General features: G+C 42.7%; 1 protein-coding gene across 4 annotated transcripts in view; it reads right to left on the minus strand.

Moving 5' to 3' along the window:
• Window positions 1–252: 252 nt before the first annotated feature.
• Window positions 253–22,581, minus strand: part of KCNIP1 (potassium voltage-gated channel interacting protein 1) — a 204,528-nt gene continuing 182,199 nt past the window's right edge. For 2 of the 4 annotated variants that reach the window (XM_025867051.2, XM_073890118.1), the window contains exons 2-8: window positions 13,947–14,071; window positions 13,081–13,150; window positions 11,521–11,591; window positions 10,714–10,821; window positions 5,373–5,477; window positions 4,414–4,476; window positions 253–1,131 (exon numbers count right to left, since the gene is read on the minus strand). In XM_025867051.2, the coding sequence (XP_025722836.1) occupies window positions 1,084–1,131; window positions 4,414–4,476; window positions 5,373–5,477; window positions 10,714–10,821; window positions 11,521–11,591; window positions 13,081–13,150; window positions 13,947–14,071 (590 nt within the window). In that variant the 3' untranslated portion in view covers window positions 253–1,083. Of the gene's footprint in view, window positions 1,132–4,413; window positions 4,477–5,372; window positions 5,478–9,827; window positions 10,071–10,713; window positions 10,822–11,520; window positions 11,592–13,080; window positions 13,151–13,946; window positions 14,072–18,946; window positions 18,980–22,581 lie in introns of those variants that run through there. The other 2 variants (XM_025867052.2, XM_073890129.1) reach the window with 2 other exon arrangements.

A 22,581-nucleotide genomic window follows, 5' to 3' on the forward strand; every position in this document is an offset into this window, starting at 1 on the left:
TCTACCGCTGAGGGTCTTGAGACTGGCAATCTTGTTGGAAGGAAGGTGTTGTGAGGGGTCTCATCTTAAAGACATATTTGCTTTTAGTCACAGTATTTGCATTTAAATGGGATGCTTGCTTGGGGGTAGTGGAGGATGATGACTGATTGGCACTGGGTCTGGCACCAAGTAAGTACTAATAACTGGATGCCAACTGAATGGATGAGCCTTCCCTTTTCACAGCTTACCTCTCCTGGCCAATTAAGTCATGGAGGAAATGAAGATTAAGAGTGTAAGAAATAGTTGTGTTTATTGATTAGAACATGGTATAAAATTACAATTTGCAGGCATTCTGGGCCTTCTGGGAGGGGCATGCAGTGCTAGGCTCTAGCAGGAGATGGAGTGAGGGCATGGACCACTGGGCATTGGCTCTTTCCCTGTGCACATCAAGGGATTTGCACTACCAGCACAGATGCCAGTGTGAGAAAGAATTATTGGTTCTTGCCTCTGGAAACAAAGGATTTGGGCAGTTTGGGTCACCAGACAATGCCATGCTTAAGAATTCAGTTCTATCCTACATATGTTAGGTGCTGGCTCTCCCAATCTAGTCATACGGATTCATATTGTTCTGTATAATGCTCATTCTTCCCACCAAAAGAAGGGAAACAGGCACATTGGTTTGGGAGGCCATCAGAGGATGGTGTGCATTTGGCTCAGGTCATCTTGCTTCCGATACATCAAGGTCTGCTGGACTTGGAGGCAGTGGGCTGGGTCACGCAAGCAGAAAAGTGTGCACTACTGTTTAAGCTCAAGCAGAGGGACCTTCCATAGGGCAGCAGCATGAAGAGAGGAGCATGCTTCCAAAACAAACCCAATTTCATCTTCTCTCTCTCAAGAAGACGGAGAAGGAAGAGTTTGCAATCAGAGACTGAGCCATGTGATGCTGGGTTCCATAGAAAGTGTCCAGCGGAGAATTCTTCCAAAATGTAAAAGGTGTTTCTGTCCCAAGAGTCGGTGTGCAAAATCAGAACAAGGGCAGATCAAGGTGTTAAGAGGTGGTTGTTCAGTACAATGTCTCTGAGAGCTGGCTGGCTATGTCCATAGTTACATGACATTTTGGAATAGCTGGAGGGACCTCATGATGTTGTCATCCTGGGAGGGGAGGAGGCGGAAAAGAGAGGATGGTTAGAACTCTCGGAGGCTCCTCCCTGAGAAGCTCTGTAATGGTGAGCACGTCTCTTGTGTGGGTTTCCCATGCAGAAAGAATGCTGCAAGGGCACTAGAAATAGGAAAAAGCAGTGGCGGCCCAGAGAGTGAGCAATTCAAGGCAAGAAGCACCTTCTCTGGCCTTAGGAATTTTTTTTGTTGTTTTTTAGGATTTTATTTATTTATTCATGAGAGAGAGAGAGAGGAAGAGCCCGAGGGAGAAGCAGACTCCCCACGGAGCAGGGAGTCCAATGTGGGACTCAGTCCCAGGACCCTGGGATCATGACCTGAGCCGAAGGCAGACGCTTAACCGACTTAGCCACCCGGGTACCCTGGCCTTAAGAAATTTGTAACAAATAAAGTATCCAGTGAAACAGTGAATATTACCTTTTTTAAGAAGCTCTGGGCAACTGCATTTTATCAAATGATTTTGACATCTACTGAGAGGACTGCATTTTTATAAATTCTATTATGTTATTAATTATATTGGTTGATTCTTGAATGTTAAACCAAACTGGCACTTCTGTAATAAACCTTTCTGTTCTTCTTCCTCTTTTTTTTTTTTTTTTACATATTACTGGATTTGATTTTTTACTCCTATATCCAGAAGGAATATATTAGCTTGAACATTTTATTTTGTAATGGCTTGCCATGATTTCATATTAGGGTTATGATAGCCTCATAAATCAAGTTGAGAAGTTTTTCCTCTTTCTCTATTCTCTGAGTTTGTGTGAGATTAATATCGCTTATTCTTTCGAAAGAGTTTGGAAGAATTTATGGGGTAAGACATCTGTGTCTGTCAATTTCTTTGTGGGAAAATTTTAAATTACAGATTCAATTTCTTTAACATACATAGGACTATTCAGATTTTCTATTTCTTTTTGTGTTAGTTTTGATAAATTATATTTGCAAGGAATTTGTGGATTTCATATGTTGTCAAATTTTTCAAATAGCGAACTATTATCTTTATAATCTGTAAATCCTGCAGCGTTGTTACCCTTTCCACTCCTGATACTGATAGTTTGAGTTTTCTCTCTCTTTCTCTTTTGTTTAAATCAGTCTTGCTAAGCATTTATCAATTTTATTAATTTTTGCAAAGAGGCAAATTTTGGTTTTATTGGTTTTTTTTATTGCATGTCTCCATTATATGTTCTCTATTTTACTTTTTTCTAGTGTATATTCTCTAAGAAATAAGTATTGAATGTAGAAAATCCTCAAATGCTTAGCTATTAAGCAACATACTTTTAAGTTCATGGGTCAGAGAAGAAAATATCTTGAATTAAAATATGATGAAAATATGACATATTAAAATATGTGGGGTCTAAAACAGTACTTAAAGGAAATTTTATCCCTTTATGTGAACATACTGGAAAAGAATGGTTGAAAAGAATGACCTAAATCTTCATCTCGAAAAGCTAGAAAAAAAGCCCCTAAAATTAAATTAAAATAAAATAGAAGGAAAAAGATAATTTAGAACACAAATGATAAAACAGAAAGCAGACCTATAACAGAAAAAAAAAATCAACAAAGACAAAAGTTGATTCTAGGTGTTTGAAATCTTTTAAAAGTTGCTAGAACTTTTAAAGTAAGTCTATGGGTTCTGCAGTCAGGCTGCCTAGATTCAAATCTGCATCTGTCATTTACTAGCTGGGTGGCCTTAGGCCAATTATTTAATCCCTCTGTGCCTCAGTTTCTTTATATGTAAAATAGCGTCGATCACAGTATCTGCCTATGGGTGGGTTGTGAGCAAAAAGTAAGTGAATTAATGAACAGCTATAGAGGTTGCTAATGTGAGAAACTAAACGAATTTAAAAACTTCACTCACCTCTGAAGCAAAGTCAAAAAAGCACACCTAAGTAGGGCATAGAATTTAAAATTAGAATGATGGCGTTCAGGTTCCATCTTTGATCTCTGTCACCTACTGTGCCTTAGCCATATCTCTTAACTTTGCAATGTCTCAGTTTTCTCTTCTTTAAAATGGGCACGATCAATTCTGCCAGTCTCAGTTTTCTCTTCTTTAAAATGGGCACGATCAATTCTGCCAGTCACCCAGTTCATGATGATTAACATGTTGAAATATTTCTAGCCTTGTTGGTAAATAACTGCTGACCTGAGCCTCCCAGCCAGCATCTTTCCCTCTGTCTCTCTGGTAACTGGTCCAGGACCTCCGGAACACCCAAAGATCCGTCAGCTAACAGACTGGCAAGCTTAGAAGGGTCCCTTTAGGGCATGCTCCATGGCATTAGTCAAGGTCAGTTAAGAGTGGTCAATTCTCAGTCCACTCTCATTATTGAATATTTTGAATATCACCTTGGATAAAACGCCACCATCTCTCAGGGCTGTTGTGAGGTGGATGCATATACCTGAAACTTGGTAGGTGCTCAGTACGTGTTGGTGACTTCTCCCCTGCTTTTGTGCACCTGCAGTTCTTACTGGGTGAGCTCAGAGTGACTGCGCACTTTTCTGAAATAAGGTGGGGATGGAAATGCATTTTTCTAAAGTAGATAAAAGAAACTATTTCCAGTTCATTTTCTGGCAGAGACTCTGGGCTAGTTTATCTTTTCAATGAGTGACAATGCGGTCCAAGGACCTGCAGCACCAGCTTGACCTGGGAGAGCGTTAGAATAGTAGCGCCTCAAACTCCCCTCCAGACCTATTGAATTAGAATCTACATTTTAACCAGATCTTCAAGGAGGTTGGTTTGCCCATTAAAGTTTTGGAAGCCTTGATCCCTAGGCCATTTGTGTTAAAACAAAGATTTCTACAGCACCCTCCCCCACCCCCATCTAGTGTTCATTTTCAGAATCATCTGGGCAATTCTTGGGTATACTATGGGTTGAGAATTACAGTTTTAGGTTTTTTTCCCAGCTACTCCCTTGTAGTCTGAGGAGTGGGTCATTGAGCCAGAAGCAGGTTAAAAAATGAGTGTTGCCCATTTGGGAAGTCTTTGGTTTCACAGAGACCCCCTCTGGGCTTTCACATCCCCTGCCACCCCCCCCCCCCAATCCTTCTCAGGCTGTCTGGCTCAGACGGTGTTTAGCCAAGACCAACCATAGGCCAGTTGGAGGAGTGGAGATTGTTGGAATTCCGAGTTGCTACTGGTGGGGTTGGCGGTGGTGTCTCTGACCTGAGGCCACAGGTTTCTCATTCTTGCCCTCCTGCAGGTCCCCAGCCCCCAGATTTCCTTTCCCAGATCTAGAGGTTTTATGCTCCGAGGTCTCTCCTTACCTCCTGACAGGATTCAAGAAATTCGTCTAAAGTCACGATGCCATCTTTATTTTTGTCCATTTTCTGGAAGACACAACAGGAAGCACTTTAATGACCCCGGTAATCTGCATTCCAAAACTTGCTCTTTGTTAACCACCTTTGCCCCGAAAATCAAGGTGGTCTTTCACTGGCCAGACAACCCCACCCAGGCCCTGGTTATAGCCCTTTGACCCCCATGAGCTTCCTTAAAATGGAAAGACTTGCTCCAGACTCTCATTACCTCATCACCAGATTATTCTGCTGACACCCTAACATGTGTTCCCCAGACTCTCTCCCAGCCTGTCCATCTGGCAGAGAGAACGCTGCACATGAGAGGTTCGACTTCTTCTCTGTCACTTTCTGTGTGACCTTGAGTGAGTCTTTAAGCCTCTCTGAGCCTCTGCTTTTCCCATCTGCAAAGTGAGAGGATTAGACTAGAATGAGCTTGGACATTCTTCAAAACTCTACCACTAGCTTACCTTTTTACTAAAACACTGTTCTGGTCATGCCACTCTCCCACTCATGGAGTAACTGTAGTCACCCACGCAAGGCTAAACCTCTTCAGTGAAAGATCTCAATCCAGCCCACCCTTGTTTCCAACTTTATTTCCCGTTACTCCCCAGACATAAAGCCTTAACACCTACATAAACGTGCTTAATGACATCTTCTCTGGCTACTATGCTCCACCAAGAATTTTTATGGAACTTAGAGGCTATACTGTAGCATTTATACTTCGTAATATACTTCCCTATTCTATTCTGTAGTATATACTTGCCTGCTTAATGACATCATCTATTACTTGAGGTCAACACATCTTGTAATTCTTTTCTGTTTTCTACAATGCTTAGAACAGAGTTGGACACACACCACTTGTTCAGATGCTTGTGGGTTGACTGGTCTACGTTGGGCTTAAAGCTCATGCACAGTGTGTGTGCACTTACCTGGAAGAAGACATCCACATGCTGCCTTGGAGTGTCTTCTTTGAGCACGGGATATGTATATTTCCCCATCATGTCATAGATGGCTTTGACGATGTCCATCATCTCCTGGAGAGATGATATGGAAGCACAGTGTGGGAACCATGAGGTTTTTAGGTGACAGTTTGGGGCTCCTTGTTACACTTGTGAATGAAGGTGATCAAAGGGACTCTCTTCAGCTGATGAGAGGGAGTTAGAAAGCAAGCAAAGGGGCTATATTTTGGGAACCTCCTCCTAGAGAGAGGGTGGCGGGAAATTCTCTTTGCCTTCAGAGGCTGTTGGGTAGGTTACCTTTTCTTGAGCATTATCCTCAGTGAGGGGTTATGTGTGGAATTGGGGTGAACGTGTGTGTACTGATGAACTCACACCCCATTTTTGGAAGACCCTCTCCCCACTCCACAATTCCTTTGAATGGTTGTGTCCAGGTGGCTATGTTTGTACTGGGTGACCTATCCCTGTGACCACACCTATTTGGAACAAAGGTGGACATCTGACTAAAGCTGAGCTACTCTATTTTTCTGTGATGAGGCACAGAAATGTAATCAGGAGTGATAGAACTCTGGAGCTCAAAGGTCAAGTGGAGTTAGGGCCAGAGTAGGTGCCACAGGCAAGCCATTTCCAGGATTTAACTGAGGTTGAGTGAGAGCAGACACCAAAACCTTCTACAGAAGAGTAGAACTTCTGTGAAGAGTAAAATGGAGCAAACACACAGAAGGTAGAAGAGATGAGAAAGACGCAGGGAGAAAGAGAGAGCGAGAGCAGAGGAGAGGAGAGGAGAGAAGAGTAGAGGGAGAAAGGAGATGGGGCTGACGGGGGACAAGAAATGTTCTCATGAGCACATGCGTGGGCACCTGCGCGTGCGCGCACACCCACCCCCACACACTCAAACACACACAATCTCTCTCACACACAATCTTTCCCTCTCACACACATATATATACTCACACACATACACACTCTCTCACGCACACAGTCTCACACACATGCTCTTTCTTTCACACACACATACTCTTTCACACACATACTCTTACACACACTCACACACAAACACATACACACACTCTCATATACACACACACATACTCTCTCTCACACACACACATATACACAATCACACACACTCAGAGGCTTTCTGAGAAAAACAAATGAAGAAGACAGACAGTTACAAAGACTGGGAGAAGCCCCAGATGGGCAGTGTCTCAGAATGGTTACCCTATAAACTAAAACCTCCTCTGTACCTCCCCACCCCTATGTTGCTAGCAACTTGAATGTGTCATTTCTGCAGAAGAGAGTGCGGCTTGTCTTGATCTCAGCAATGCTGGAGGAGGGAGAGGGAAGAGAGAGGAAAGAAGAGGTGAGGGGAGAGAGAGAGAGAGAGAGACTGGAGACTAACAACCTTCTAGCTTCAGTGGGGATTACACATGTTCCATCGGACTAGCTATACCTTTAGAGGAAACCTCTCAATTTAGGCTAGTTTATGTTGATGACCTTTTATCTTTGTAACCAAAAGACCACTTTCTACAAAGTCATTCTTGTTTTATGGGGCCTGATAGATGGTACAAATCCTATCATGTTTTCTTTCTAATCTCTCAATGCTTCTCCATACAGAGTAAGTGATCATTAAGTACTTGTTAAAAGAGTTAAGTTGTTCTTATTATTAGTGTAGCTCTGTTTCCTCAAGACTGTGAGCTCATGAGGACATATGCTTGATCCTTCATTGCTAAGGTCTCTGCATGGGCTAGGAACCCAGTAACTGTTGAGTGGCTCTGTGATGTTCTGATCACACTGGCCATAGCAAACTACTCCATGGCCCCTCCTTGGGACGCAGGAAAGAGGGCGTAGGAGGACAGCCTTGTCTTTGAGATCTTTGAAATAGTGTCTGTGGAGACCCAGGGGATGGCTTCTCTCCTGGGTTCCTTGTCTGCTGCTCCTCATTCCATGTGCTTATTTTATTGTTTTTATTCATTTTTAACCTATTTTAAATAATATTAGACTTACACAAAAGTTGCAAGAATAGAACAGAGCATTCATGTATACCTTTGACCCAGTTTCTCCTAACTTGCCAAAGCACAGCACAGTGATCAAAGCCAGGGAATTAACAATGCTACCAGTGCTGTGCAGGGCTATTAACAAAACTATGGAGCTTATTCACATTTCATTAGATTTTTCCCTAGTGTCTTTTTTATGGTTAAGGATCCCTCATCCATCTAGTTGTGTGTCCCCTTAGTGTCCTCTAACCTGTGACCGTTTCTCACCCTTCGTCTTTCAAGACCAAGACACTTCTGATATAGTGCTGGTAAGTTATTTTATGTCTCTGTTTAGGTTAGTCCCTGGTTTTCTTATGATAAGATTGAAGTTATACATTTTTGATGAGAATACTATAGAAGTGATGTTATATCCTTCTTGGTACATCATGTCAAAGAGGTACATGGAGTGGATATATCTTATTAATGGCAATGCAAACCTTGATGACTTGATCAAGGTGGTGCCTGCCTGTCAAGTTCCTCCACTGATTTTAGTATCTTTCAGTGCGTCTTGCCTGCAAAAATTATTATTGTGGTGCTTGCCTAATGCTGACTTTATATTTCCTTTATTCCTTCTTTATTTATTAATTGGAATTCTTCTTTAAGGAAGAGTTATCCCTTATCCCCCATTTATCTATGAATTCAATTATTTATTTGAATACATATTATTTATTTGAACATATGTTATTTGAATGTATACAGTCTGTAATTATGTATATATAATTTAGTAGGGACTCGTGGATATTTTATTTTATAGCTTATAATCTAATACTGTTATTTTTAATTTTGTTGTTCAAATTGTTCCGTTTTGGTGATTGGGAACTCCTTCAGACTGACTGCTGTAGCTTTTTGACATGTCCCATCCTTTTTTTTCTTTTTTAAGCACTTCAATATTTTCCAGCACTACAAGGTACTCCAGGCTGATCTTGTATTTTCTTGTTCCCAGTCCTGGAATCACCCACTTCTCCAAGGAGACTGATTCCTTTAGTTGGAGGATGGTGTTCAGAAACCAAGGTCTGGGTGCAAGACATCCTCATTGCTAGAGGGTGTCATTGTCTTAGGCCCTCCCAACAAACAGAACTAGGAGATACACGTCTCTATCCATGTGTTTATTTATTTTTTTATTTTTAAAAGATTTTATTTATTTACTTGACAGAGAGAGAGACAGCGAGAGAGGGAACACAAGCAGGGGGAGTGGGAGAGGGAGAAGCAGGCTTCCCGCGGAGCAGGGAGCCCGATGCGGGACTCCATCCCAGGACCCCGGGATCATGAGCTGAGCCGAAGGCAGACGCTTAACAACTGAGCCACCCAGGTGCCCCTCCCTGTGTTTATTTTAAAAATGTCTTCATAAGTCCTTCACATCCACATTATCGTAGGTTCTTTCCTGAGTACTTTTATTAAGAGAAAGGACTTAAAAACCAATTTTGATTGCTCTCTCAGGATTTTCATTGCCTATAATTTGGATGAGATTATCTCCAAATGATTGCCAGAAGTTCCTGCTGTCTTTTCTAGGAAGCTGCTTATTCATACTTTCTTTTTCTTTTAGGAGGTACTTTATTAATTCTGCCATCTAGAGAGGTCTGATGGGTATTAATGGCGACAATTTTGTCTAGTCTGCAAGTAAGAAATAGGGAGCAGGAGTTAGTGAGGTTATTCAGTGATGGAATTATAACTGCACCAAGGTTGAAAACTGTGTTGTAAATCCCATTTTAGGGTCCTTTCTTTAAATATTTTGTGAAGTAGTATTTGAATATTTTGTAGTATCATATATTTGAGTAGGTATAGAAGCATTAAATTATTTGCAAAATTGAGATAATATTATACATACTATTTATAAAGTGATTTTTTTATTTTTTTTAAAGATTTTATTTATGTATTTGAGAGAGAGAGAACAAGCATGAGTGCTGGGGAGGAGCAGAGGGAGAGGGAGAAGGAGACTCCCTGCTGAGCAGGGAGCCTAATGCAGGACTCAATCCCAGGACCCCAGGATCATGACCTGAGCCAAAAGCAGATGCTTAACCGACTGAGCCACCCAGGTGCCCCTATAAGGTGATTTTTTAAATGTAATGTGTCAGATGAATTTTTACATCTTCTTACTTTTGTATGACTTTAAATGGCCACCTGTTATTCCATTACATGAATTTACTGGAATTCATTGAACATATCTGTTACTAGTGGATATTAGGGTTTTTACACTCAAGGGAGTCATCCACCACTTTATTTATTTATTTAATTTTATTTTTTAAAGGTTTTATTTATTGATTTGACGGAGAGAAATAGTGAGAGAGGGAACACAAGCAGGGGGAGTGGGAGAGGGAGAAGCAGGCTTCCCGCGGAGCAGGGAGCCCGATGCGGGGTTCGATCCCAGGACCCTGGGATTATGACCTGAGCCGAAGGCAGACGCTTAACGACTGAGCCACCCAGGTGCCCCCATCCACCACTTTATTTCCAGCACCTAGAACACCTTATAAGCCCTCAAATATACATTGAGCAAATACTTGACTGAATGAATGAGGCATGAACATTAGAGAGCTCAGTTGGGTTGAGGTGAAAATTGGAGATGACATTTGTAGCTCTAGACACTGCGCACAGCATGTAGAAACTCGGGGAGTGGGATGTTACAGGGTCCAAGCTGCAACTGAGAGACCAAGATACAGTAGATATCAAAGTGAGTTTTGAGATAGACCTGTGGGTATTTCATTGTCCAGACACCACATGTAACTCCGAGGATCTAAAAGTGTCAAGCAGTGAAGAGTCAGAAATTGTTTGTGATGTGTTTAGAGATAGCTGCACCTGCCATCATCTCCTTCTATGGTTTTATTAGTAGGCAAAATAGATTGTGGCCAATATGATCCTTTTATAGTCCCCTCTTCCTCAAAAATCTCCCTTCTCTCTTCTAGACAGTGTTTTCAACTCTATCATTCCAACTTTTAGTTTTAACTTGTGGCTGTCAACCTGCTAAATGTGAGTCCCTTGGGAAGAATAAGTCTACACTAAAAGCATTGACAGCCCTCTGGAATGTGCATTGAATATAAGGGACCCAGTGACAATGAATGAATCTGCTTAATCCTTTCTTGAGTGCTTGGGAACAGGGCAGGGTGGAGCAATGGGGGAGGTCAAAGGTGACCTTCTTCCTTTTGCAGGGAATCAGCTCTGTTAGCCCCAAAACAGATCCCTCTTCATTCAATTTCCTCCTCGTGATTGTGACTGGGGCTGTTTTCTGTTTATAATTAGATGCCTTCACTGTAGCGCTTTCATGCCCCTCGCCTCAGCTCACTTACCTCTTTGTTTATGTATCCATCTTTATTGATGTCATACAAATTAAATGTCCACCTTAGCTTCTCATGGACGGTTCCTCTCAGTAAAATCGACAGAGCAGTTACAAAGTCCTGACAAGTGGAAGAGGCATAAATGACATTAACCAAGCCATGGAGTGGGCTGCAGCTCTGTCTTCGGGTCAGACTCTATGACTATTTGTACAGAATGGCATCTCCCATGTCCTCTGTCCCCTGAAGGATATGGCCTACCTCAGTGAAAGCAGACCCCCTTCCATTCCCTACCCTGCCCATTCCAGGGGACAGAGTCTCTTTGAGGAAGAATGTGTGTGCTGACATCTCCAGACTCTTCTGGTAGTGCCTTATCCCACAGCTCCAATTACCCTAAGACTGGCTACAATCTACTACCTGAGTTCACATCCCTCTGTTACCACTTCCTAGCTCTTTGACCTTGGGAAGACAACTCCATCTCTCTCTGCCTTACTGTCCTCTTCTGCAAACTGGTAATAAATCATAGAACTGGAACTTGTAGGGTTACTCTGGGGACTAATGAGTTAATCCATGCAAGGCACTAGTGTAGAGTCTGTCACATGGCTAGCTCCATGCATGTGAGCTATTCAGCTGTTATCTGTAGTCCCTCGAGGCCCTGAGCTCCTGGAGGGGAGGGGCAGCTGCTGCATCCTTCCCTATCTTAGGAAATGCTTGTTAAGTGGACAAAGGACTGAAGTGTCTGATGATCCAACTGTCCCTTCAATAGGCCACAGCTTAGAGGAGGAGGTGGTGGGGGCCCCGGGACTCAAGAGACAAGCGTACCTCGAACTTCACGGAGCCTGTCTGGGTGGTGTCGAAAGCATGGAAGAGGTAATGAGCATACATGCTGGCATCTGCAAGGCACAGAAGGAAAGACAGGTGAAGGGAGCTGGGCTTCACAGAGGGGAGCGAGAACACTTGGAAACAATAAGAAGTAGAAGACGGTGCTGCTGGGGTGATGGGAAGGTGGAAACGGGGCTTGGGCAAACCCACTGGAAACTGGGACCCAGGTGGCTGTCTTGGGGTTGAGGTGGGAAGTTCTTACAGCAAAGATAGGCCTTTGCCCCTCCATCTAGTCTTCCCGGGAGAAAGACCCTCCTGCCTGCCTGCGTGAGTAATTCTTGGTGGATGGGTAACATGGCGACTGTGTACAGAACACGCTCTCCCAAGTGGTAGTGCAATGCCATGGAGTGAGCACTCACCAGGCAGCAGACAGACCTGGGCTTGGTTAGCAGCTCTGTCCCTATTTAGCTGTGTGACCATAGGCATCTAGCATAACATCTCTGAGCTCCTTTCTCCCATCTCTTCCAAAGGGATGTAGCAAGACCTATCTCTCGGAATTTTTGAAAAAGTATGTTAAATTTTTCACATAGTCACATCATCAAAACTATCACCAGGCCTGCCACATGATCAAAATTCAAAAAAATGTGGCTCAGTAGAACTCGACAACAGTGATTCTGGGGCCTGTGTAGGGTGAAGCCGTACCCGCCCCCTGCAACTTGGGTAGGGACCCTTTACTGGGTCCCCACACCTAGGAAGGCCCCCTCTGCTGCCGAAGAGGCCCAGGAGAAACAGAGCCTAAGAAGTGTTCAGGATACTTGGATCTCCAATTTGTCAGGACCCAGGATCAGGAAGGGGTCCTGCGGGAGATAACTCTTGGGGGCAGGAAAGGAAGCGGCATGTGACACATGGAAGCAATGGGAAAAGCCACAGATGACCTAGGCCCATGGAGCCAGAGCAGCTTCCTTCAGGAGTCAGGCGTGGCAACACAGTGGCCGTGGGCCTCGAGAGCTCATTAACCTGGACTCAGATGCACTACTTTATGTTCCCTCCATCTTCTTGGATTCATTTATTTCTACAGTCTCTGGTATTTATTAAAGTTCTCTTTCAAAATTCCACCTTGCCTCAGCTATTGTGAGGGAAAGAATGGAGAGCGTGGGGCACAATGGTGGGACCAACAGGGCAAAGCTTTTCATCAGACGTTTGTGGGATGGAATCCTGCTCTGCCACTTCCTAGCTGTGTGACCTTGAGTGAATTGCTTAACTTCTCTGAGACATAGTTGCCCCATTGGGCATATAGTACAGTGCCTGCTGTCTAGAGCTGTTATGAGACTTTGTGATATTGCTTTGTTAATCTCTCCTCTCCCGGAAATGATCCATTTCAGAGCTCTTTTCTGCTAAAGCTTTAACTAATTCCATATCTTGTAATAAGGGAGGGAAATCTTACCCTGAGTTGTCCTTGACCTTGAGGAGGAGGCAGATAACAAGAAGCATGAACTTGGAGGAAGAAAGGCTGCTCACCAGAGAGGGAGCTGGGAAGGATCTTTTCAATATCAGACTCACCTCCATGAGGGAAAAACTGAGCGTAGATCTGTTTGAATGTTTCTTCATTGACCACACCACTGGGGCACTCCTGCATGAAGGGGAGAGAGTAAGTGGAAGGGATGGGGGCCCGCCCCAGAAGGAGAAGACTGGGTCCAGCCTTGGGGTTTTATTTTTCCCTATCATCCCTGACGAGCAGGGACTGGACAACCACCTGCACAATTCTGTGTCTCCAAGTGAGTAGCTGGGACATAGCCCCACCTTAGGACTGAAGCTGCTTTACAAAATGATGAGAATGGGCACTGTGAGGTGGAAAAAGCTTGGGATTTGGGCTTAGGAAGACCTGGATTTGGATCCTGGCTCAGCCTCTTCTAGGCTTTGTGGCTTTGAGTGAGTTAGGCTCTGATCCTCAATGTCCTTACCTGTAAAATGGGGCTAACAATACCTTCCCGAGAAGGCTATCATGAGGTTTAATACAGGAAATGATGTTGCAAATTAATACATTGGCATTCAGGCTTACACATCAGTCTCCATGAGCTCAGTTAGCACAGAGCTGAATCCCATCAGAACGGACAATATTGACGGGGTGAATGGGTTACGCTAAGACTAGAAGCTGGGCCAAGGTGAATTCTCCACTGTTGTGCCTGCCATCCCGTGAAGTTCCTGGGCTACTGGCCAGTTTCCCATCTATGGAGGTTGTCTCATCCTTGCCTGAAGTCTTTCCTTTTAGCCAGGTGATCTTGCTCTCATGCCCCCTTTAGAGAATTGGCCTTTCTTTTACAACTACATATATGGAAGAGCTCCCTGATGGGCCCCGTTGGCATTTGGAAGACTTAGCTTCAGGTGGGAAATTCTGCCTGGGCCTTCAGATGCCCTGTGGGCCTTACATTTTTGAAGCCTCGATAAAGCACTTGCAGCTCCCGCTTGGTGAAGTTGGTCTGGGCCTCAAGCTGCTCCAGTCCCTCGGGCCGATGGCAAACCATGGTCATTTCCAACTCATCTTCAATCTTATCTGGAACCAGAGGAGATGGCGTTGGAAGGGCTGACCTCAGTGGCCACTCATCAGACCACAGTCTTGGCTGTCAAAAGAGTGGTGTTGTGACCTGGTACACAGGGTCGTGGGCTGGGGTCACAGTGCAGATGACCTTTCTCCCTTGGGCCTCCCCTCGCCCCCTGCCTAGTCACTTCTGTCTCACACTCGGTCCAGCCTTTGGGCCAGCTGTGTCAGACCACGCAGGGAGGGAGCTTCAGGCTGGAGAGAAACACATTCCAAGTGGAGATGAGGGTAGATGGGCTCAAAGTAAGTCTATATGAATACATTTCCCTTTCTTTCAAAATAACTTCTTTGCATATTATAATTTGCAACCATGAACCATGGTTCATGGGCATATAGTACAGTGCCTGCTGTCTAGAGCTGTTATGAGACTTTGTGATATTGCTTTGTTAATCTCTCCTCTCCCGGAAATGATCCATTTCAGAGCTCTTTTCTGCTAAAGCTTTAACTAATTCCATATCTTGTAATAAGGGAGGGAAGGGCTGAACCATGGGAACATTTTAGAGACACAGGTAAGTGAGTGGAATGGTTAACAGCTTCCAAACAGGGAAGGGAAACAAATCCATTAAAAAGGTAGAGCAAAGTCTTACCATTTGGTACAATTAGATGAAGTCTAACACGATTTAGCAAAGAGTTCCAACTATGGCATGTGAAATATTAACTTAAGAATGAGAGTGCATTTTACAGTGTTGTTTTGTAATATCTATTAGATGTTCTTAAATAATAGGAAGATGACTTAAATGGGAACCACTTGATATAAATCAAAGCTTCTGAAAGCATTTGAAGAGCTCAGAAAACAGTTGTCTGAAGTAGCAGTTTGTTCCTCCAATAAGTATGACAATATAATGTAATTTTGTACTAGTTATTGAGAAAGTGTCAGTCTATTAAAGCAAGAAATCTGCCCATCGCCTACTGAAGGATCACAAAATCCAAGTAAGTGGAAGTATCAACGTTTGACCATCCCAGAAGGATAAATGAGTGTTTTCCTTTGGGTCCTGCCAGACGCTTTCTATAAATTTACTCCAATCAAGAATCAATTGTCGGCTAACCTTCTCTGCCCGTTGTTGTCATGCAGACATTACCAAATCCATATATTGAGCAACTGTAAATCTGGGCTGGCAAGAATAGTGATGAAATGGACATGGCGTTGGGAACGCGCGCACTCCACATTGCATCCTATGACCATGGAGAGTGGGGGACAGGCTGCGTTTCTGTCTGAGAGAATAAGATGAGCAGGTGCTTAACACTGAGTACATTTCTCCAGTCAGTGCCAAGCTCTTGCTATCAGATTTGCCCCCCAGTTGTCACTTCTTCTTTTGAGACTGTGATCTCAATACAAAAGGAATTCGTCAAAGTGAGTTTGTATCTTGGACATCTTCCTAAGGAAATGGACATTTGGGTAAGGTTCCAAGGGAGAGGCAGAAGAACTTCTACTACTCATTCCCACTGGTCATCTTTCTTATGTGCTGGGCAGCAGGTATCACCTTATCCTCTGGGGAGTAGGGCAGATTATTCAATATAAATAAGATACTCTGATTATACAACATAGCTACAAGTGACCGATTTCTTTGTAATTCTTACAGAGCCTTTAATTATTGTTATGTTTGTAGCTAACAAGTTAAGTAGCAATTACCTAAACACTGCAGCATTTCTATGTAAATCAAAGGACCATCCCCCCCCCAAACAACTCCCCCCCACATAAAACTAATTCAGAATACTCACATATATTTTTAGCTCATTTAAAAATAGAAATAAAATTGTTGGTTTAAATTTCCCAGTATTAGATTTAATAGCAATTTTATTTTGAAAAATACAGATATTTAAAACTCGGGAAAGAGGTGAACTATTAAAATGTAAACCAGGAAGACAGAAATGATGTATTTTTGCAGGTGTCTGGTATATCTTTCCCAGTTTAACTTATGCAGAAGCTTGAAAGACTTCTTTTGCAGTATTGGCTCATTTCTATTAATCTTCTTGTGACCAAATTCTTCACAAGATCAGGGAAGTCTCTTTGAGGAAGTTTAAGAGAATCTTTCTGATTCATAAGCTGTACTTACCATCTCTATTATAAATATACTAAGTAGTTACTGAAATATCCAATATTAGGCCCACTTCATTAAGGGAGAAATCGACTTTATCAATAAATGATTTGTTTGCTGTCTGGGTAGCAGGATAGATTTCCATATCGGATTCCGTAATTTCTGAATATTGGGATGCTGACTGCCAAGCTTTGTTTCAATTTTGCTTTTCATCACCTCCTAATTGTCAGGCTGTGGGAGCATCAGTCACTGAAGGAAATTCATGTCTTTGGGGCTCAAGATGCTGGGAAGTAGCCTGCATGTCTTAAACCAGTGGTTCCCAACTTTTTGTTTTACTGTGTTTCATAGGAAGAACGACAATTTACATCATGCTCCAGTATACACACACATATAAACAAAGATTTCATGAAATATTTTGAAGGAAAAATTTCCTTAAACCCTTTCCTCTATTAATGTGAGATGTACTCTGTTCTCAATTTTAATCTATTCCTTTGTAAAATTATGCTGATTGTGACCCTCATGTGTCATGACCTGTGAATGGAAGATGTTGTCTATGCTTGTGACAACCTTCTAGAAGGGCCCACATCTCAGCATTCCCTTCCCTCATGCCTGCTCTCCCTTCCCTGCCTTTGTCTGGTTCCAACCACTGTAAATATATTCTGAAGAAATTTCTGAAGGGGCTGCTGAGGTTTCCACATTCCTCCTGTTGCACCAACCCTGCCCCCCCAACCTCCAGGGAGTCCCTGGGTGCTGCCCAGGTGGCCCCAGTAAAGGAAAGAGGGCTGCTAAGCAACCTGGTTGGAGGAAGAAGAAAACAGAATTAATAGGTGGGGAGCCACCTTGACAGTTCCTTTTGAGGTCTGTTAAGAGTCTGGAAGGCAAAATATTGCTTATTATTATTTTTGTTATTAAAAGTAATGATGAGCCAATTACTAAGGCCGAGTTTGAATGATAGACATCAAAAGTAACCTAGAAATACAGTATTATGGTGATAACTACATAACAAGAATAAATTAAAATACTTTCAGTTGGTAAAGTACTTTTAATCTGCAAAATGTTTTCATGCCTGTTGTCCCATTACAATCTTGTGTGTGGTGGGGAGTGGGGGACCATTACTCTCTTTATCCGAATATTAGAAAGATGAGTGTCCTAACAAATAAGGAGATTTTCTAACCATGAGTATCTTAAACAGTGCTTAATTGTCTATTACTGTGGGTAGTTAAGGCAAGATAGAATAACCAACTATAGGGGATTTATAGCAGGAAATTCCCAGACTGAAGAGTAAGTTGGAGAAGATTCAGATTAAGTGGTCCTTATTGTTTTGAGGTCACAGACTCCTCAGAATGGGGGATGAAAGCTTGAGACCCTCAGAAAAAGAAAATGAACCTACTTATGGTATTTTCCTGTATTTTTAGTTAGGTCCTGCATATTTTAAACACATGGAGCCCATATTAAGGGCTTCTAACACAGGCGATCTCTTCCAAGTCTGTCACTACATGGCTTTGCCTGAGTCACACAGCCAGTCCGTGACAGAACGGGACCTAGAATCCTGCCAGCCCAGGGTCTCTTTTATAGATCTGGCTTCCATGTGCCCCTACACTGGCTTCTCCTTCCCTCAAGCACAGACTGCAAAGTGGTTTGTAACCAATGTTACAAAGTTTGCAATGTTGGGAGCTCTGCTCCTGACAAGCTCTGTGCCAGTGTACAAGTCAGCCCCTGAGACTATGAGCTGTAGGAGGACCCAAGCCTTTGGTCTCCTCACTAGAGAGTATCTCCTCTGTTAGCTCCATGACCATGACTGCAGTCAAAAAACCATGGCCATGATGACCTCCTTCTCACTGGACTAGAAAATAGTCTCTCCATCTTGGGGTCTCTGGGTTAGACTTTATAATCCCCCATCTGTTTTTGACATTACAAAATGGTAGCCTTTGACATAGAATGCAGCCCAAAGATAGATTTTGTTTAGTCTATAAAATGTGGTGGGTTTTTTGTTGTTGTTGTTTTTGTTTTTGGAATTAACTGCCAATATTTCAAGATGAGAGGTTGACAAAATAAGATTTTTTATTTCTCTTGGAAAATGGGATTATCAGACAACTTTGGTGTCAAATTCTCACAAAGAAATAGTTTACAAGAGCTGAGCAGAGGCTGTTCCCTTTGGGCAGCCAAAGTCTCTAGTGCTCCCCTTGTTCAACTGTGGCTCACCTAATTCATTTATGCTACTTTCCTGACCCCATAGGCATTTTAGGTCCTGATCTCTGCCTGTTTACCTCCCACTTACCTACATTTTCCTACCTCACTCACCGCCTAGTCAGCCAACTTTTCTCTCCCTATTTGTTTATTTAAACACATTCCGTTTTGCTTCACAAAGGACTTAAAACTGATTATATAAAATTAATATAATAAAATAAAGAGATAAAGTAATAAGAAAAAAGTGCCCTAGAAAATGTTAATTAGATTAGGAGGTCAAGACCATGGGGAAAAAAAGAACTTAGAAATTCAGGTCATTTGTTCCAAGCAGTGACTACACTTGAACCACAAACTGGCTCTGAGCTTTTCCGTATATCTTGTTGCCCATGAGAGAGAAAACATATCAGTTTCTTAGTGGGAGCAAAGCTTTTCCTATAACTTGTCTCTAAAGAATGTTTCTAATGGTTTCTATCTAGGTGGGGTTTCTTAACAAGGGGCAAAGAAAATTGGTGAGTGAGTAGACTAATTGCAAAATATATTTGATTAAGAAGGTCTTCTTTTGAAAGTAATGTGACCGAAGTAGTCAAGTTAGTTTAAACTTTTTTACCTCTCTGAAACTGGTAATACCACCAGGCGATGTCTAGGAAAAAGTAAGAAAACATTTTACCAAATCCATTCATTAAAAAAAACAAAGCTTACTTATTTTCCATGGAGATTCCACTCTGAGGGTGTCCAGGTCACCATCCAGCTCGACATATGCAAAGAGGTCTTGTAGCAGAGCTGGAGCTGACCTCCCCATCCTTTACCCACCGTAGGAACAGGCAAGAGCAATGGGTCACCTCGCAGTGCCCACGGCTCCCAGCAGGGGGCTCACTGAGCATGCCCGCAGCCATGCAGCCATGCAGCCTGAAGAGAGATGGGATGGCATGGGGCTGAAGATGCACAGATGTGGATGGGTCCTTGGAAATACCCGCATGTTTGATTGAAAAGTGGCTTATGTGGTACCCTTTACAACAGAGGCCCCATTGTCCCCCCCTGCTACTTCGTAGTTTGAAGCTGCACATTTTGTAGGATTCTGTATTTGCTCATTCAACAATCATCAATGACGTATCTGCTATGCGTATTTCAGCGAACGAAACAACTTCGTTCCCTGCTCTGCTGGAGCTTACAATCTACAAGCCTTTGCTTCTCTTTTCCCTTCTCGATCCTGATAAGTAAGAAGCAGGAAGAAAAGGGGGGGGCTGTTGAAAAAACTGATTATTAGCACACTAGGATGGGTGAACAGAGTGGATGAAAGTGAAGTCCCCTGTTAGGCTGGATACAAAACATAAGACAAATCATCAGACCTGGAAAATCTTCCATGGCATGATGGGGTTGGGTGGTCCAGGTCCCGGGGAGCAGGAAATGGTGGGCTTTACTTTCTGCTCTCCGCTGGCCTTTTGGGGTCTTTTTGGTGGTCAGCTTGGTTTTTCCTCCATAGGCTATTGTTTGAATTTCCTCCTGTCCTTCCATCACTCCTGACCAACAGTGTGTAAGCCTGCCCAGCCATGACCTTAAGTGTGTTTTGGTCACTCCTCTCCCACACCCCCAGACAGCTGTGGCTTATTTTCTGCTGTCCCTAAAAGTGGTGGTATAGGTGGGGATCCATTGGTAAATATTTTTGTTCTTGTGTCCTGACCTGAATCCCCTGGGAGAAGCTTATTTTGCCCGATTTAGTTGCCTTCTTTTATCAGTTATCACTCTGATTAATAGCATTTACATTCATTTAATTTTTCCAATAAGAGGAAGTTTAGAGCAGTTTTAGGTTTACAGAAAAGTTGAGCAGAAAATACAGAGTTCCCATGCATGTCACCTCACAGTTTCCCCTAAGCATTAACATCTTGCTCTGGTGTGGGATATTTGTTACAGCTGACAAACCAAGATTGAGATATTTTTAGCGGAAGTCCATAGTTTTCATTAGAATTCATTCTTTGTGTGGTACAGTTCTATGGGTTTTGACAAATGTATAATGTCTCATATCCACCACTATGCAACCTACAGAATAGTCTCACAGCCCTAAGAACACGTAGGTAGCATTTTTGTAGAGGTATATCTACAGATATGGGTCAACCATTGCTGCCATGCCAGGGATGGGCTTGGGAGAGAGGTGAAAAGACATACCATCTGTTCATATGGAGCTCTCCAACTGGTGGGGAGACACACACAGAGACCAAGATTACAAACTCAAATGCCAACAGTACTTGGTAGGTAATTGAGATAAGTCAGGTGCTGGTTATATGACCAGAGAGGCTGGTCGGGACTGAAAAACCTGCGAGTCATTGCCCCATGAAAGGGAAACAGCTCTTCCATAGCTGGTTGCTGTTATGTGGAATTTAGGTTCAGGGAGTTCAGACCTTTAGATTCTTCTCAGAAGCTGCTACAATTAAAAGATTGTATCCTGATTCTTAGCTGTCATCAATGAGCTTAACATTGGAAACATAGAGCATGGGCCAAATATAATATTACTATTTGTAGAATGCTATGGATTGCTGGTCTGGAACTCTTCATTGGCAAATCATGCCAAGTAGCAAGCAATGTGGATATGGCTAAGACACTTGGGAGCCAAGAGGAGGAAGCGCTTAACGAATGTCACCTGGATAGCATAGGATTGGAAGGGGTGACAGGGATAGCTTCAGGGGAGGTGATAATTTATTTGAGTCTTCAAGGAAAAGGGAAGCAAGGAAATAGCATATGTAATGATAGAGAAGCCAAAAGGCCCAGGAAAGGTGAGCTCTCCTGTAGCAGAGCTGACTTATCACTGAGAATAATTGGAAGAGGATTAAAAAATACATCAATTAAAAATTTTTTAAAAAATTTCCATAGTAACAACAACAAAAAGACACCTGAAAACTGGGGGTGGTGATGGGGAGCAGAAAAAAAACACACGTGTTTGGAAGGTGCTGGGGAGCTACAAGTTATCCTATCTTTAGAAGCCATGATTCTGGAGGGAAGAAAAACTCATTAAGTTAAGCCTGACAGTCAATGCTGCTTTTTAACTCACAGTGTATGCTGATTTATAAGCGGCATGAATAATGAGCTTGAGAAACTGAGCAAAAAGGGTCTGCTAAGAGCAAAGAGTGTAAGCAGAACTTTCAGCATCCGGGAAGACAAAAATGGGATCAGTCCTGCTAAGACATTCTGGGCTCGAGGGGCCAAGACTGGAAGGGCCATAGAGGAGGGGAGTGCAGACATGAGCCAAATAACCTGAGCTATCGTGACAGAGGTCAAGGGAAACTAAGCAAAAACCACAGCCCAAAGGTTGCAGAGATGAATGGAGCTCTTGGAAGGCTCACAGTGTTATGGGGTAGCTGCTGGAGGTCAGGATTTTCGAGGCTGGGGGTTCCCGGTAAACATTCAGGCTTTCAGTTTGACCCCTAAAGGACTACGTTCTCGAAGCAAGGGCACATTAGAAATAGATCAGGCCTCTCAAAGATGGAAATCCAGCCTCAAAACAGCTCAGTCCCCATTTGGATTAAGTTTGTCTGCACCTCCTCAGTTACCTTGTGTAAGTTGAAGGCTCAGCCAGATAGTGTTCACATTTTGTGTTCTAATATTCACCACTCATTGAAAATTTCCCAGGCATATTAGGAGACAGGGCCGAGAGAAGAAGACAGAATATAATAATAGATTCATAGATCATCTACATACTGGATTTATCAAGTATGGGCTTTAAAATAATGGTGAAATATGCTCAAGAAAATAAAAAGATGGAGATTTCACCAGAGAATCAGAACATATAAAAGTAAATGAAAAGTTCTAAATTAAAAAAAATATTATCCAGAATTGACAAATAAATGTATCAGTTTAACAGCAGGTTGGGCACAGATGACGATAGAATTAATGATTCAGTGGATAGGTCACGAGAAAAATAGACTGATGCACACAGGGAGAGAAACATGGAAAATACAGACGAGACCGTAAAAGAGACATATTGGATGTGAAGAAAAGTTCTAGCATATGTATGACTGGAGTCCCTAAAAGGGAGGAGCTAGAAAATGATGTTGAAGCAATATCTGAAGAGGTAACAACTGATCATTTAAAAAAACTGGATGGACGAGATCAAGCCACAGATATCGAGCCGCAGATTCAAGAAGCATAAACTCAAGCAGATAAACATGAAGAAAACCGCACCGAGGAACATCACAATAAAACTTGAAATACAACGACCAAGAGAAAATGTTCAATACAAGAGAGCAAGCCCTA

The sequence above is a fragment of the Callorhinus ursinus genome, unplaced genomic scaffold (assembly GCF_003265705.2).
Source record: "Callorhinus ursinus isolate GAN/ISIS: 27379988/994484 unplaced genomic scaffold, GSC_fseal_2.0 scaffold3, whole genome shotgun sequence".
Lineage (NCBI taxonomy): Eukaryota > Metazoa > Chordata > Mammalia > Carnivora > Otariidae > Callorhinus > Callorhinus ursinus.